Source organism: Capra hircus, chromosome 18 (genome assembly GCF_001704415.2).
Source record: "Capra hircus breed San Clemente chromosome 18, ASM170441v1, whole genome shotgun sequence".
Taxonomy (NCBI): domain Eukaryota; kingdom Metazoa; phylum Chordata; class Mammalia; order Artiodactyla; family Bovidae; genus Capra; species Capra hircus.
In genome coordinates this window covers 50,385,539-50,402,361 of record NC_030825.1, presented here as the reverse complement: position 1 = coordinate 50,402,361, position 16,823 = coordinate 50,385,539, and the positions used below count along the sequence as shown (strand labels likewise).

Sequence of the window (16,823 nt, the reverse complement as noted above, 5' to 3'; positions counted from 1 at the left end):
CTCCATCCCCACTCCGGACAAATCCTGCTCCTCCTCACCTAGGACCAACTTCTCCCCCGGCTTCTACAAGCTCACCTGCAGTGGCTGGGCAACCCAAAAAGCCCGGCGGGGAGCCCTCGGGGTGGAAGTTTACACCCTCCCCCTGGGGCTTCTGGGAAATGTAGTCCACGGCCGGTCCTGGTGGGCTTGGGCTCTGAGTGCGCAGGCGCAGGCGCAGGCACGCTCGGACCGGGGCGGCTCTGGTCCCGGACTCTGGTACCCGCGTACTCGCGCGGTGAGCTGACAGAGCTCAGCCGGGAGCAGTCCCGGCTATGCGATCCTCGACGCACCTCCAGACAATGGAGTCCAGAGTCTTGACAGCCGAGTGCGTCCGTAGTGCCGCCCTGAGGCCGAGCGCATGTGAGGCGGATTCTGTCAGATTCTTCCCTCGAGGTAGTCCCGGCGCGTGGTTCACAGGCGTGTGTCCCTATGTACCCGGCCTCGTGAGCGTGTGTACGTGTGTGTGTGTGTTTGCCGCTGTGAGGGTTGCGGGACCGACTGCGCCTTCGGCTGAGAATGAGTTGTGTTTCTGCGTGTGTGTAATTCTTTGGGTGCCAGACGGCGTGTGCTGAAGCAGCACCTAACTGGAAGGAGTCCACGGCCTGGAGTGTGATTCGTGACTGAGCTGTGAGGTGAGAGGCGCGGTGGAGACCGTGGCTGTGCTGGAGTGTGACTGGGGTGATGTGTGTGTGATGGGGTGGGTATGCGGGTTGCTCTGTGACGGGGGTGGTTGAGCGGCGGGTGCAAGTCAGGCTGTGTGGAGATAGGTCTGTGAATCTGAGTGTCTGCGTGTGGTACTTCACGGGTGCCAGTGGCCTTGTGACTGGTACACGTGTGTGATCATATGAGCCGCAGATCTGTTACAAAAAGAATACGTTGCATCTTCTTGCAGCATCAGCTGTTTCACGACTTGAGCTGAAGATTTGTCATTTATCTGTCAAAACAATTTTGCCTGTTTGTATAGAATGAATGGACTTCCCTAGTAGCTCAGAAGGTAAAGCATCCGCCTGCAATGCAGGAGACCCGGGTAGGATCCCTGGGTCAGGAAGATCCCCTGGAGAAGGGCATGGCAACCCACTCCAATATTCTTGCCAGGAGAACTCCATGGACAGAGGAGCCTGGCTGGCTACAGTCCATGGGGTCGCAGAGTCGGACCCAACTGAGTGACTAACACACACATAGAATTGAATGAATTTTTTCATAGAGAAAAATGGAAATCATAGTATTTTTTTTTTAATATGAAGGAATTCTTTCCACTCTTCTGTGATGTATGGGTCTGTGGCGGATACTTTTGAGAATCTTGGACTGAAAAAATATTTCACTTTATGCTCGAGAAGGCAGTGTGCCATAGAATAGTGAGCCCACAATTAGTCAGATGATAACACATTTTGTACTTCCCTGCCCTTTCTGAGCAATTCAGTCCTAAGGCTGTAAGATGGGCTTAGAGCCTGAGCAGGATGAGGAGGGTGATCCTGCAGGGAGTGGCTTGAGGCACTGGGACTGGGATTCTGATCAAATATAAGTAAATATATCAAGTGCAATGGGAGCAGCCAGGCTTCTCCCTATCAGTGGGAAACCTCAGACATGGAAAAGGAGATGACTAGAATGAACCCTGGGATGGTAGGTTGAAACTGGATGTAATGGTTTGAACTCACAATTATCTATATGGTTCTTGGCCTTCCCCAATCAATAGAAACTGCCTAAAGGCCAGACAAGAAATTTACACAAGGCTTTACCGGGGCTCCTGTGGGCTGCAGTAGGGAGCATAACAGGTTCCCTCTTTCGCTCCCCAAGGGGTGGGTGTGAGCTCGTTCCTTATATGGGGTGAGGGTCGGGGTGTGTCCAGGGGTCAGGCTGGAGGGGTAGCTTAGGTGGTTTGCCCACCCTCTGGTAGTGTTGAGTGCAGGGGGTGGGGGCATGTGCAGTAACCCTGCTTTTGCTTCCAGCTCTTCAGAAATGGCATTTGGGGTTTTGGGGGCGTTTTTGTGTGTGTGTGTCTTTTTGTATCTTTGGGTCCAGAATTTGCCTGTGTATGCACACAGTTATTTGTAGTCCCATGTAGTTTCTTGTATTTTGTAGCTCAAGGAGAGGTGTGTCCAAGTGCAAGCATCGCAGTACTGAAGCAGAGGGTCCCAGGTCTGTCTCAGATTGATATAAAAATTAATAGGTGCTGGACCACTGAGGGCACCAGGCTTACTTCTGGAGAGAACCCTGCTGTCCCTTGCAGGACTCTGGGGTCAGCATCTGCCTGACCTGATATATCCCCGCTTCAGCAGGAGTCACTGTGCTGAGCGTTCTGCTGGAGCCTTCTATCCTATGACATGACAGTACATATACCTTAAGAGGCAAGATGTCCAAGTCATGTTTTGGGATACTTTGTGAGGATAAGTAAAGGAAAAAAAGATGCAGTCTTTAGGATGTTGAGCACCATCTATTTCAGGCTCTTTCTTCTTATATATCCTCCTCTTCCTCTTCTCCCCATGAGGCTGACATGGAAGACTGTTTAAGTCACCTAGGATGGCTGTGGTGTGATCTGTGGCATCATGACATGGCTTCTGGTCTGTGCAGGCAGTGGTGATGTTTGTCATGTTGCTGCATTGGTACAGAGTCATTTTTGATCAATCAAGTCCTTTTTAACAACTTAGCAGTATATACACTGTAGTCTCACCTGAGGTATGCTTACTGATCCTGGCTGTACTCAAAGGAAATGTTACTAAAGAATACATGAGGGACTTCCCTGGTGGCCCAGTGATTAAGAATCCATCTTGCAATGCGGGATGTGGGTTCAATCCCCGGTCGGGGAACTTGGAGCCTTAGTCCTTGGAGCCTTTGTCCTGTGGAGCAACTAAGCCTGTGTGCCGCAACTAGAGTCCATGTACCAAAACGAAAGATCCCACGTGAGGCAGCAAAGATCTCGAGTGCTGCAGCGAAGACCTGATGCAGCCAAATAATTTAAAAAAAAAAGAATAGGTATATATGAAACCTGGGGAAATGATCAACATTTGTCTGAGCTGTTGTTCTTTCAAGCCAGGGTACGCTGTCCATTGTAGGAATTGCAGAGGTAGTCACAAAATGGATAATTACTGCTCCTGGGCAGAGTTTTATAGGAATTTTTCAGTGGGAACCTACCACCTGGTCCTTGGATGATGGTTACACCAGTGTTCTATTTATGATGTTGTTACATTATACATTTATATTTTGGGCTCCTTTATGTGTATTATTATAATTAAAACAATTAAAAACAAAACGGTTTACATATATTTGTTTTTTTCTTTCTCTTGTCTTTGCAGAGCAGAGAGAGAAAAGGGATCTGTTTCCCTTAGTAGGAAAACATTTGCTTTCAAGACTCCACTTCCAATGTGTTCACGTGTTGGACTGTTCAGCAAACTGGCCTTACTTTTTCCTTCTTAATGCAGTAGCATGTAGCTGAGAACAGAAAAAAGCAGTCCCCGACATCCAGGAACTGGCCTGACACTTAAACAGGTAGGCCTCAGTGGTATTGAAAGATAGCCTAGTGCTCACAGCTGAGCCATATTATCCTATTGGACATAAGCAGTCTCATGGAACATCAGCATTAGGGTCACTCAGACCATAATGAAGGGAGGCCACTTTATAATTTTGTCTAAGCATAGACAACAAGGTTGCTGGGCAACCCTCAAAATATACCAAATATCCCCTCTTCCAGCTAATGTGAGTGGCTACTACTTTTTTACCAATTAGAGCGTCACACTAGTCTGCTGTCATTTCTGGGGTACATGGCTTTGTTTTTTTCCCAGTCTCTCTGCCCTTTATCACTGATGTTTACAATGTGTTTTGTCCCTTTGTGGCAGGACCCAGGGGTCACTCCTGCATTTAAATTAGGACTTAAAAATAACAAAGCCATGCAAAAAAAAGAGGATTTTACAAGTCCTCTTGCAGGAGGGAGAGTAAAGGAGGGAAACTGCTGAAGTAGGGTTGGATCCCTGGGTAGGGAAGATCCCTTGGAGGAGGAAATGGCAACCCACTCCAGTATTCTTGCCTGGGAAATCCTCTGGACAGAGGAGCCTGGCGGGCTGCACTCCATGGGGTCCCAAGAGTTGGACACGACTTAGCAACTAAACAACAACAAACCTAATTCAAGTATAGCACTTCCCTGGTGGTCCAGTGGTTAACATACCACATTTCCAATGCAGGGGCAGAGGTTCAATCCCTGATTGGGGAACTAAGATCCTACATACTGTATGGCACAGCTGAAAAGAAAAGGTCAAGTATATATTGAATACAAAGTGTATTAGAAAAAAAAGCATTCTCATGGCACACTTGCCCTGTATTTCCCTGTCTACTTCCAAGAGGCAAAGACCTCTCATCCTTTTGTTTCTTTTGAAATTTACTTCCATTATTTCTAAACTATATGCTTTTGTAAACTCATCAGTTTTGATATTAGCTGCTACTGAATATGAACGGTGAAGACTTCAGGTGTCTTAACCATCCACTTTCCTCTTGATCATGCTGCTTGGTTTCCTCAGAAGGAATCCTTCAGTTGCCTGCCCAGGGCACTTAGTTAATCTCATCTTCAGCATGGCCCCTGTCTCATTCTTGCCCCAGGTACACCAGCCCAGAAACTGCTGGCCCAGCCTTTGCAGAGTAAATCTGAGGTCTTCAGCCAGGCTGGGGAAGGGTCACAGGGCCTGGAGTAACAACAGCTCATTTGTTTCCAGCACACTCTTGTGTATCAGTTCTGGTTTTTATGTAGCCTTTTAGGCAATCCTCCTGTTTCCTGCCCTCACCTTCAGAACCTGGCTCCTCTGGTTTCTGCAAATGGGAGTCTGTTTCTGGACTTCCCTTTACGTTCAGGTTCACGTTTCCTCAGATCTGCTACATCAACAAGCAGATCTCTGCCTCTTTTCAAAATTGTTTCATTGCCATCTCCTCCCTCCTTCTGTGTCCATGAGAATTTATAACCTACTTTTGTTTTCCTGAGGTGCCAGGAGGGAGGAAGAGTTAATCAACTTCTCTGCTCAACCTGCCATGCTTATCTACAGAGGAATCACCTATCTCTTCAAGGACCTGATTCGACTGTTTTTCCTTATACCTTCTTACCATCTCACTCCCAGCTCTACGGTGACATTCACACATTTGTCCAAGGAACATGAACTGAATGTCTGCCATGTGTGGGTGCTGAGACTTGAATTGTGATCAAGCTACAATCCCTGACTACAAGGGAGTCCAGTCTGGAGGAAGCAAATGTAAGAAGTCCCAAGCAGAGCACGTGCACGGTGCAAGGGCAGCATAGGGAAAGGGTTACTTCCCTTTGGGGTATCGGGGAAGGCTCCCCAGAGGGAGAGGGGTCTAAACAGAGACGTCAAGATAAAGTGGAAACTGATCCTACCAAACACATCTGTGCCCCAGTGAGATGGTAGGAAGAGCCAGAGACACTGACAGAACTCAGGCATCCAACTTCCCCCTTGCCCCCTCATCCCTGCTCCAGGGGACTCCACTGGTTGGTTCCTCTGCCCTTGATACATACTCTGAGTGTAAAGAAGGAAGGAATTGCCCAAAACTTGAATGGTCTTCTACCTGTAGGAAATGTGGATAGGGAGATTATAGAGGCTTTATTTTGTGGTCATGGGCTGTTCATTTTCCATCCTTTTCCCCAAATTTCTGAAGCCATTTAGTGTGAATTCTTTACTTCTCCCTCAAGCTGTAACCCAGGCCATGTACCTCAACTGTGTATCTGTCAGGAGAGCAGGAGGGGCACAGAGGATCCTATTCAAGGACCAGCTTCTCCAAAGGAGTTAAACTTATAATGAGAAATTAAACAGATTCAGTCATATTTGTTTAATGAATAAATCAATCCTGGGTAAAGAGGAAAGAGAACTGGGTTTGGGGAAAGAGGCTGGGGAGGTGAGAGAAGCCCCCAGCCCCTCTGGTTTGGGTAGAGGGGTCATTTGTAAAATTCATGCTCCTGTTCGTCCTTCTTGATGACTGTCTTATATGCTTTCTCGAAGTCCTTGGCCAAAACAATGTAGCGATTCTCTCGGACAGCCAACATCCCGCTCTGTAAAGGGATAAGAGTTAAAACCTACTCCTTGCACTCCCCACCTCCAGTGATGGTGCAGGAAGACACAGACGCAGCCCAAGACCCAGGGTGGCAATGAGGGACAGAAGGACCGTGGCAGAGTGGTTTCAAGAGGAAGGGTCTCCACACATACCCCTGACCAATCTAGACAGAAACCATCACTCACCTCCTGACAGATGGAGTTGATATCAGCGCCTGAAATCTTATCTGGTCTAGCCACATCTGTGGCAGATGTGTTAAGGAAACTATTCCCTGCATGACAGGGTTAACACCCAGAGCCAGAAGTTGTTCGTGGGCTGTCTCTGTTATCAGCCCCCTCCCCAAACCTTGGTCTCCCACCTGCTCAGTCTGGGTGGCGGTGAGGGCAGAGGTGGAGATACAACCCCCATTCCCAACAGTGACCTCCCCTTGCTTCTAGAGGAGGATACAATCTTCCAAGTCAACCTCCTCAGAGAGATTCATCTTGCTGGTGATAGTAGAGAAAATCAGTCTCTTCTGGCGGCGGTCAGGGAGTGGAAATTCAATTTTACGGTCAAGGCGTCCCGGCCGCAGCAGGGCAGGATCCAGGGTGTCTGCTCTGTTTGTGGCCATGATCACCTGGCATTGGGGACAGGCCAGCTCAGACCTCTGTCCCTTCTATACTCTCCCTCCCATTGCAATAGCTGTCCCCTCACAGGCCAGCCTCCATCTTTCCCTGCTTCCCACACCACAGGTGTCCCCTGCCCATCCTGAATCCCAAACCTTCACGTTGACGTTCTGGTCGAATCCATCCATTTGATTCAGTAGCTCCAGCAGGATTCTCTGAACCTCCCTGTCAGCTGGAGAGTATGTAACACGGTCAGCCCAGGGCATCCTGTAGGCAAGGCTGCCCAAGACCGCAGGCCCTGTGTGGGCATCACTCACCCCCTGTCTGGGCATCAAATCTCTTGGTGGCGATGGCATCAATCTCATCTATGAAGATGATGGCAGGTGCGTTCTCCTTGGCCAGGCGGAACACGTCCCGGACCATGCGAGGGCCCTCGCCCAGGTACTTCTGTACGAACTCTGAGCCCACGACGCGGATGAATGCAGCTGATGGCAGGATGACAGGGGTCAGATGGGAATGGGACTCCTGCCTGTAGGGCCCCATTCTACTTTAACTGAAACTGAGCAATCCTTGAGGACATCCGTTTCTTTGGATGCCCACTCCAAGCGGTCAGGTCATTCACTCATGACCTGGGCAGGGTCCTAGATCCAGTCAGGAGGACCAGCTACTCCCTCGTACCCCTCAGAGACCCAGCAGCCTAAATCGTGAATCCTGCCTATGGATGTGCCATTTTTTTGCCCAACATTTAAAAATCAGGATATTTTAAAAAATGTGTCTGTACTCCAACATGCCTATAAAATAGAGCTAGAGACATTCATGGAATCCAATGTATATTAAAAAAAAAAAAAGTGGATTTTCAGAGTGCTTAAAAAACCAGCAAGAAAACAGGCTTTTCATACACTAAGGCATCATGTTACCTCACCAAGAGCTCAGTTCCATTTGCTCAAAGGACCCACCTTTGAATATCATGCGAGAGTCAGGAACCAGGAGCATATATTCTGACATAACAAGTGGCAATGGGGTTGACAACAGGTTTGTTCTGGGCCTGCCTCTCCTTTCTATCTTTTCTTAGAGCTTAACTTGTTTCTTAGTGTCTAGATGTGGCGTTGTGTTGCATGGAGCAACCTTCAGGACATTCCTTCCAGGTACCACAGAGAAAGGAGACACAGAATCCACTATGTAGACCTGGTCATAAACTAGGAGTTGTGCAGCTTGTAGCCCAGGCCTTCTCTAATACGGTGGCTACTGGCCACAGTGGCTACTGAGCAAATGAGATGTGGTTGGTCCAAACAAAATGAGATATACTCTAAGTGTGAAATACATACCAGACTTCAAAAGACAGCACCGAAAAAAGTAAAACATCTCAATAAATGGCCACCAACAAATGAACGAACAGATAAAATATGCTTTATACATACAGTGGAATATGATTTGGACTTTAAAAGGAATTAAGTTCTGACACATTCCAACACGGGCAAGCCCTGAAGACATGATGCTAAGTGAAAGCAGGCAGTCATAAAAAGATAAATACCGTGTGACTCATCCACATATGAGGTGCCCAGAACAGGCAAATTCAGAGACTGAAAGTAGAATAGAGGGTTCTCAGGGATGGTGGGAAGGGAGAAATAGGGAATTATTGCTTAATGAGTACAGAGTTACAGTTTGGGATGATGAACAAGTTCTGGAAATGGATAGTGGTGGTCACTGCACAGGACTGTGAATGCACTTGATGTCACTTGTAAACTGTACACTCACAAAGTGGCTAAAGTAATAAATTTTACATTACATATATTTTACTACCATGAAAAAATGATAGAAAAAACTCAAACTTCATATCTGTTACATGTTAAAATAACATTTTGAATATACCAGCTAAATAAGAAATAGATATATTTTAGACTAAGTTCACCTGTTTAATGTGTTTAAAATAATGAGTACTTAAAATTTTAAATTATATATATAGCTTGCATTCTATAGCTAACCCTTGAACAACACAGGGTTTAGGGGCGCCGATCCTCTGTGTAGTAGAAAATCTGTGTATAACTTTATAGTTGGCCCTCCGTATCTACAGTTTTGCATCTGTGGATTCATCCAACCATGCATTGTGTGAAAAAATCTGGGTACAAGTGAACCCTCAGAGTTCAAGCTCTGTTGTTCCAGGGCCGTATTTCTACTGAACTCGGCCTGTCTACAACCACCGTGCTCTCAGGACAACAGCCAAACTCTCTTATATTAGCACTAAGATGATTTACATTCATGCCCTTTCTGACTTCTTCTGGTCCCACAGCCCCTCCTTCAGTCAGCCTTCATCAGTTATTTTCTGAGCACCTACCACAATTCAGCTACTGGGCGGGCACTGGAAACACAAAAGGACAAAATCACCAGTTCCCTGCCCCCACAGAGTTCAGTCACGGTCTATTCACCACTACTCATGACTCCCTAGATAAGTTCTTTCCCACCCCCTCGTCTTTGCAAATGCTATTCCCTCTCCTTACTGAGTGCCTGGCAGACTGCTCACAGCTCTCTTTTGGGACCCCTCTCTGAGAGGCCTTTGCAGAATGGATTGACAACCCCCCTGGAGGGCCATCCCACTACCTTCTTTGCTTTCCTGAGGCATTTGCTACTCTGTAGACTGTCCCCACCCAGGCTCACTTCCTACCATGACCCCTTGCTCACACGGCTTCAACTATAGGGGCCTCCTCACTGTTCTGGGACATTAAGCACATACCTGCCTCAAGGCCTTTGCACCAGCGAAGTCCCTCAGTCTGACACACTCCGTCCCTCCAGACGTTCACGTGATTCACTCTCTCAAAAGCATATTCTAGGTCTTTACATAAATGTCACCTCAGAAAAGTCTTCTCTGACCACCTCCAGTCCTGGCACATACAGCTATAGCCCCTGATTTTCCCTATCTCCCTGCCTCTTAATTATTTTCTTCAGGCATTTAGCACCATATGACATATGACCTATTCATTCATCTGTTCAAGTACTTCCTCAACTAAGACATCACATCTATGAGGTATGGAGACTTGTCTTCCGCACCTAGGACACAGCTTGTTATGTATCAGGTGCTCAATAAATTTTGAATGACTAAGTGTTTATTTTCCTTTTTCCCTCAGTCAAACTGGGAAACTCTCCAATGCAGGGACATGTCTGGCTCATCACTCTATCCCAGCACTGGGGACTGCAGAAGTTCAATGAGCTGCTAAACCAATGAATGATCACGACAATGGCTAATATTTACTATACTTACTATGTGCCAAGGTACAGTTTTAGAAGCTTTATATTGGTTTAATCCTCTGAATAATCCAGAAAATTAGGAAATGGAGTCACATAGAGGCTAACTTGCCAAAAAGTTACATAAACTAACTTACATAAGTAGTACAGCCTTACATAAGAAGTTGTAAGAGGTCCATATTTCAAAAACCCAGGCGGCCTGACCCAGTGCTTACTCACTACTCTCTACTGCTCCCTGGCTTAGTATATTAAGATTTTAGGAGTCCTGTTTTTAGGCTTTACAAACAGTAATACAGTGACTTTCAGACATCTTTGAAACTTACAAGAAGTACATTTGTACAACCATAGCAGATATGTGTATGCATATTTGTGTGCATTAATTTGCACAAACAATATGAGCGTTTAGTATGTGGGGTGAACTCTGATGTTTTCTGTTCTATTTTACTTTTTAAAATGCTGGTTAGAACCCATGAATTTGAATTCATAATTACTAACAGGTCATGACCCACCAAAGGAAAACTATGTCATTATTTCATTAATTCTCTCCACAATCATGCTATGAAATGAATGTTTTATTAGATGAGGAAGTTGAGGCACGAGAGTAAAGTCACCTCCCCAGGATGGCATGGCCACCCAGTAAGACATACACTGGGGCTTTGACCCCAGAGCCTACCTTCTTAATCGCCATGCCACACTACTTCCTGAGGAGGATGAGAGAGCTGAGGGCAAGGTCAGAAAAGCCCAGAAGACCAGAGCTTGGGGGAGGGGCCAAGCGGCTCACCTGTCGTGTGATGAGCCACAGCCTTTGCCAGCATGGTCTTCCCGCAGCCAGGTGGGCCGTACATGAGGACACCTCGGGGTGGGTCGATGCCGATCTGAAGCCCAGAGGTGGAGAGAAGGATGAGCCAGGGAGTGCATCACCAGCTGGAGACCCAGCGGACCTGGCCTCTCCCTCCCCTGCCAGATCTGGCTCCTTACCTGCTTGTAGAGCTCGAAGTGTGTGAGTGGGAGCTCCACGGCCTCCCGCACCTCCTGCTTCTGGATGTCCATGCCCCCAATGTCCGCATACATCACGTCTGGCTTCTGATCTGGTGGGAGAGCAGAGCTGGGGCTCCCAGCCTGGCCCGCAGGGTCCCTTCAGGCCTCCCTGGCCCAGGGCTCCCCCTCACCTGAGGTGAGCATCATGATGCTGCTGTCGGCCTCGGGAGGCAGCACGTCCACCAGGGCGTTGCTGTGCTTGTGGAGCGCCACCGAGGCGTTGGGCTTGAGCAGCTCCCGGTCAATGGTGCTCAGGATGCGCACGTAGTAGTTGGAGCCTTTGTGAAGGACAAGAAGGGAAAGGGGAAAATGAGAAGCCCCAGATTCTACCCCTAACTCTTGAGCTCCGGACCAGGTGACCAGCAGCCCCCTGGAATGCCTGCCCCTGGATGTCCCCCAGCAGGGCTCACTCACTGTGTCTCAGTGTGCTCTCAGTATCTTCCCCCCAATCTGTGCTTCTCCTCCTGGGTCTCTGTCTCTGGGAGGCCTGTGGTCCCGAGTCACTAAAGAGAGACCTAAGCCTCATCCTGGGCTTTTCTCTGTTTCCCTCCACAGCTTGTCAGTCACCATGGCCTTCCACTGGCTTCCTAAAATGTCTTTCCAACCAATCCCTCCCCTCCTCCCCAGGGACCCTGCCCTGACTCAGCACCAACCTCTCCCATCTAATTTATTTTTGTATTTGTTTAGGGCTGCACTGACTCTTTGCTGCTTTCTCTGCGAGAGGGCTTTCTCTAGTTGCGGTGAGCAGGGGCTGTTCTCTAATGCAGAGCATGGACTCTAGGGCACACGGGCTTCAGTAGTTGTGGTGCACAGGCTAGTTGCCCTGCAGCATGTGGAATATTCCTGGACCAGGGCTTGAACTTGTGTCCCCTGCATTGGCGGGTGGACTCTTTACCACTAGACCAGCAGGGAATTCCTCTTTCCCCATCGAGGTCTCTGCCACAGACTCTTGCTTGCCCAGACTCCTCTATCTCACCTCCTCAGTTCACCTTCTACATTTATGGTAGTGACACACACATCTCCTTCCAGCCTCAGTCTTTTTCCTGACCTCCAGACTTGGCTGTCCTGTAGCCTCCCAGACACTTCCCTGTGATGTCCCAGGCTGCCCTCACTCTCTCAACAAGGCTGCTTTTCTGCCCATGTCACCATCTCAGGGACAGCCACTGTCCCTGAGTCCAACAGATCAAAGACACACTCACTTTGGATCTCTCCCTCCCTTCACTACCAACTCCAGGGTCCAGTCACACACCTTTCCCCACAAGCTTTATAATCATATGGCTTGATCTAGAGGAGCAGAGGCCAGAAGCAAGAAAAGACAAGTAAGACGCAGAAACAATGATCATCATGAAGGCAGCACCTAGACCCATGTTAATAACAGCAGCTCTTACATAATAACTGAGTCCTAACCAGAGCCCAATCTCACTTCTGTTTTCAAACTGCACGTCCCAACTCAGTCCCAAAGAAAGGCAATGCCAAAGAATACTCAACTACCACACAATTGCACTCATCTCACACGCTAGTAGAGAAGGCAATGGCACCCCACTCCAGTACTCTTGCCTGGAAAATCCCATGGGCGGAGGAGCCTGGTAGGTGCAGTCCATGGGGTCGCACAGAGTCAGACACTACTGAGAGACTTCACTTTCACTTTTCACTTTCAAGTATTGGAGAAGGCAATGGCAACCCACTCCAGTGTTCTTGCCTGAAGAATCCCAGGGACAGGGGAGTTGCCTGTCTATGGGGTTGCACAGAGTCGGACATGACTGAAGCGACTTAGCAGCAGGAGCAGCAGCAGCAGCAGCACACAATAGTAAAATAATGTAAAAAAATTCTCCAAGCCAGGCTTCAGCAATACGTGGACTGTGAACTTCCTGATGTTCAAGCTGGTTTTAGAAAAGGCAGAGGAACCAGAGATCAAATTGCCAACATCCGCTGGATCATCGAAAAAGCAAGAGAGTTCCAGAAAAACATCTATTTCTGCTTTATTGACTATGCCAAAGCCTTTGACTGTGTGGATCACAATAAACTGTGGACAATTCTTCAAGAGATGGGAATACCAGACCACCTGACCTGCCTCTTGAGAAACCTATATGCAGGCCAGGAAGCAACAGTTAGAACTGGACATAGAACAACAGACTGGTTCCAAATAGGAAAAGGAGTACGTCAAGGCTATATATTGTCACCCTGCTTATTTAACTTCTATGCAGAGTACATCACGAGAAACGCTGGGCTGGAAGAAGCACAAGCTGGAATCAAGATTGCTGGGAGAAATATCAATAACCTCAGATATGCAGATGACACTACCCTTATGGCAGAAAGTGAAGAGGAACTAAAAAGCCTCTTGATGAAAGTGAAGGAGGGGAGTGAAAAAGTTGGCTTAAAGCTCAACATTCAGAAAACGAAGATCATGACATCTGGTCCCATCACTTCATGGGAAATAGATGGGGAAACAGTGAGAGACTTTATTTTTGGGGTTCCAAAATCACTGCAGATGGTGATTGCAGCCATGAAATTAAAAGACGCTTACTCCTTGGAAGGAAAGTTAGGACCAACCTAGACAGCATATTAAAAAGCAGAGACATTACATTGCAACAAAGGTCCGTCTATTCAAGGCTATGGTTTTTCCAGTAGTCATGTATGGATGTGAAAGTTGGACTGTAAAGAAAGCTGAGCGCCGAAGAATTGAAGCTTTAGATCTGTGGTGTTGGAGAAGACTCTTGAGAGTCCCTTGGACTGCAAAGATATCCAACCAGTCCATCCTAAAGGAGATCAGTCCTGGGTGTTCATTCGAAGGACTGATGTTGAAGCTGCAACTCCAATACTTTGGCCACCTGATGTGAAGAGCTGACTCATTTGAAAAGACCCTGATGCTGGGAAAGATTGAGGGCAGGAGAAGGGGATGACAGAGGATGAGATGGTTGGACGGCATCACTGACTCAATGGACATGAGTTTGGGTAGACTCCAGGAGTTGGTGATGGACAGGGAGGCCTGGCGTGCTGCGGTTCATGGGGTCCTAAAGAGTCGGACACGACTGAGTGACTGACCTGAACTCAACTCAACTCAGTAGTAGTTGTGAAATCATTTTAGATAGTCATGACCAGAATGCTGTTTAAAACAAAACAGACTGGAACAGAATGGAAAACCAATTAGAGTATCACACCACAGTGAAGCTAAGTATCCTTTGATCAAACTTTTACTGTATAAGTTATATATACATATAGAGGAGAAAGGGAGAGAATGTAAAATATGTAAAATATATTTCTACTTTTTCATCAGACTGAAAATGCTCTGAAAAACACTATTACACCATCTTCCCTTGTTTGCCCTTGTAAGTTCCTGTCACATGGCAGGAAATAGTTACTAGCTGTTGAATGGACAGATGGGTAAACAACACCCCCTCTCACCCCCACCCCCGCCACGCACCTGTGGTAGAGCCCACGATGGCTGTATTCTGATCCACAGCCTCCAGAAACTGCCCGATAACCAATGGGATGCTCTGGATTCGTTTCACCTCCTCCTGGGCATGGAGGAACTCCTTCTTCAGGTTCTTTTGCTCATCCTTGATATACTCCTCCTGCACCTCCAGGAACTCCAGCTCTTGCTGCAGCTTCTGTGAGCAGACAGTGGAGAAGCAGGGATGGTTCCAGGCCTTGCTGAGCCAAGGAATGAAGGTAGGGGAAGTATGGGATGCTGGGCCCTGTGCAGGGTCCAGACTGGTTTTGTTAATTTTTTTTTATTGGCATATAGTTGATTTACAATGTTGTGTTAGTTTCAGGTATACACCAAAGTGAATCAGTTATACATATACTCACTCTTTTTTCTTAGTTTCTTTTCCCATTTAGGCCATTACAGAGTATAGAGTAGAGTTCCCTGCACTATACAACAGGTTCTTATTCCCTGGTAAAGATCCCCTGGAAAAGGAAATGGTAACCTTCTCCAGTATTCTTTTTTATTTTTTAATTGAAGGATAATTGCTTTACATAATTTTGTTGTTTTCTGCCAAATATCAACATGAATCGGCCATAAGTACACATATGTCCCCTCCCTCTTGAACCTCCCTCCCATCTCCCTCCCCATATCACTCCTTTAGGTTATTACTGAGCCCTTGTTTTGTACTCCAGTATTCTTGCCTGGGAAATCCCATGGACACAGGAATCTGGTGGGCTCCAGTCCATGGGGTCACAGTCAGACAGGACTTAGTGATTAAACAACAACAACGTTGATATTTTGCAGACTGGCTTTGAATGTACCTTGTAGCGGCTGTAGAGGTCCTCCAGGTCCTCTGGCTCAGGCCCCAGGAAGGACAGGCCAGTCTGGGGCCGTGACACAGACAGGGCCGGGATCTCATCCTAGGCCATGGAAGGAAACTCAGGTTGGAAGGTCCCCTTATGAAATAATCTAAAGCCCCCCTCCCCACTTCACCATGAAGTCACTTGGCCCCTAATAGGTTCCTGACATCGTTCAGCACCCTAAATAGATCCTGGGAACTTCTCAGCCCCCTAAAGAGGTTCCTGAAGTCACCCAGCTCCTAACAAACTCCTCGGTCACACAGCCTTCCAAACAGATCTGGTATCAGATGCCACTTGTAACATGTCCTCAATGTCCTAACTCCCGTCTAGGGCCTAAATGTCTGATCAACTCCTTACCAGACCTCAATGCCCTCCAGCCCCCCTCAACAGGTTTGAAATACTACAGGGATGCCTCAATTGATGGTGAAAGTCACCATGCCTTCATACAGTCCTGGTATTACTCAGTTACCCCCCAAATATCCCTCATGAACTCCAACTCACATTAGGCCCTTATGTCACCCAGCTCCCAGGCAGGCCCCAAAAATCACTCGGCCAGATTACAGATATTACTTGGCACTCCAACACCAAATATCAGTCAGCTCTCCAGCTTAACCTCATATATCATTCGGCCCCATGGCCGAATCCCATACATCACTCACCACCCGACCCACCCCTAATGCCACTGGGCCTAGCTATGTCACAGCATTCCACCTAAACCTCGAAATCATTCAGCCCCAAAGAACCTCTAGCGTCACCGTTTCCCCAGCCCCGCTTCCCAAGCCCTACTACCATCACTCAGCCACCCAGACACCCAGCCCAGGCCTCGGATCGGCACGAAGCTCTCCACTGAGGCCTCCGAAATCACTCAGACCTACGCCTGGATCCCCAAAGTCACTCAGAATCCCAACCAGGTCGGCTTCGCCCTCTCCCCGAGACCCAGGCCCCACCGGACCTGAGCTTTCTCCACCAGGATACCTATCTCCTCCATAGTGACCAAGCCGGCCTCTGTGTGGCCCGGCCTAATCCAGTCACCGCTTCCGCTGACGCCACCGGAAAGCAAGGCCTGGATGGGTTCTGGGAAGCGTAGTTTAAGACATCGCTGAGAAGGTTGAATGGGCGCGGTAGGTAAAGTGCAGGGCGGCTTCGTCCTGAGCTCCGCCCCCAAGACTTGCTCCTGCGCACTTTGTACCTCGCGGGCGCGCGGGCGCGCGGGCGGGCCCGGGGAGGTGCGCGTCGGCAATAGCGCGCGGGGCCGCAGTCTCGCGCGGCTTTTTCTGGCGCTGGTTTTCGTGACAGCAGGTGGCGCTGCCCGCATTGGTTTTCAAACTGAGTAATTTCTCAAGATATCTGTCAGATCTGGCCAAGTGCTCTTCTTTCTTGTTTAGAGGCTTGGGCAGGGTTCCGCAGAGGCGGGGGGTGGGGGGTGGTGGGGTGGGTGGGGGGGGTGGGGTGGGGGGGGGTGGGGGGGGGGGGGGTGGGGGGGGGGGGGTGGTGGGAGTGGGTGGGGGTGGTGGGAGTGGGTGGGGGTGTTTAACGGGGTTTCCACGTGGGCTGCAGCCGAGGATTGCCCTCCGCGCG

General features: G+C 48.4%; 1 protein-coding gene and 1 long non-coding RNA gene across 3 annotated transcripts; one reads left to right on the top strand and one right to left on the bottom strand.

Moving 5' to 3' along the window:
• Positions 218-5,745, top strand: LOC102187074. Of its 2 annotated transcripts, none has more exons than XR_310727.3 (3): positions 218-432; positions 3,330-3,522; positions 5,007-5,745. It is a non-coding gene; the product is annotated as an uncharacterized LOC102187074 (long non-coding RNA). The 2 variants fall into 2 exon arrangements; XR_001296781.2 differs by having other exon boundaries at positions 5,000-5,745.
• Positions 5,842-16,326, bottom strand: PSMC4 (proteasome 26S subunit, ATPase 4). The gene is made up of 11 exons (XM_005692406.3): positions 16,198-16,326; positions 15,207-15,305; positions 14,380-14,566; positions 11,090-11,236; positions 10,899-11,008; positions 10,702-10,795; positions 7,001-7,168; positions 6,839-6,915; positions 6,526-6,694; positions 6,264-6,319; positions 5,842-6,076 (listed from the first exon to the last, which is right to left on the bottom strand). The coding sequence occupies exons 1-11, from the start codon at positions 16,231-16,233 to the stop codon at positions 5,963-5,965; spliced, it is 1,257 nt and encodes a 418-aa protein (XP_005692463.1). The 5' UTR covers positions 16,234-16,326; the 3' UTR covers positions 5,842-5,962.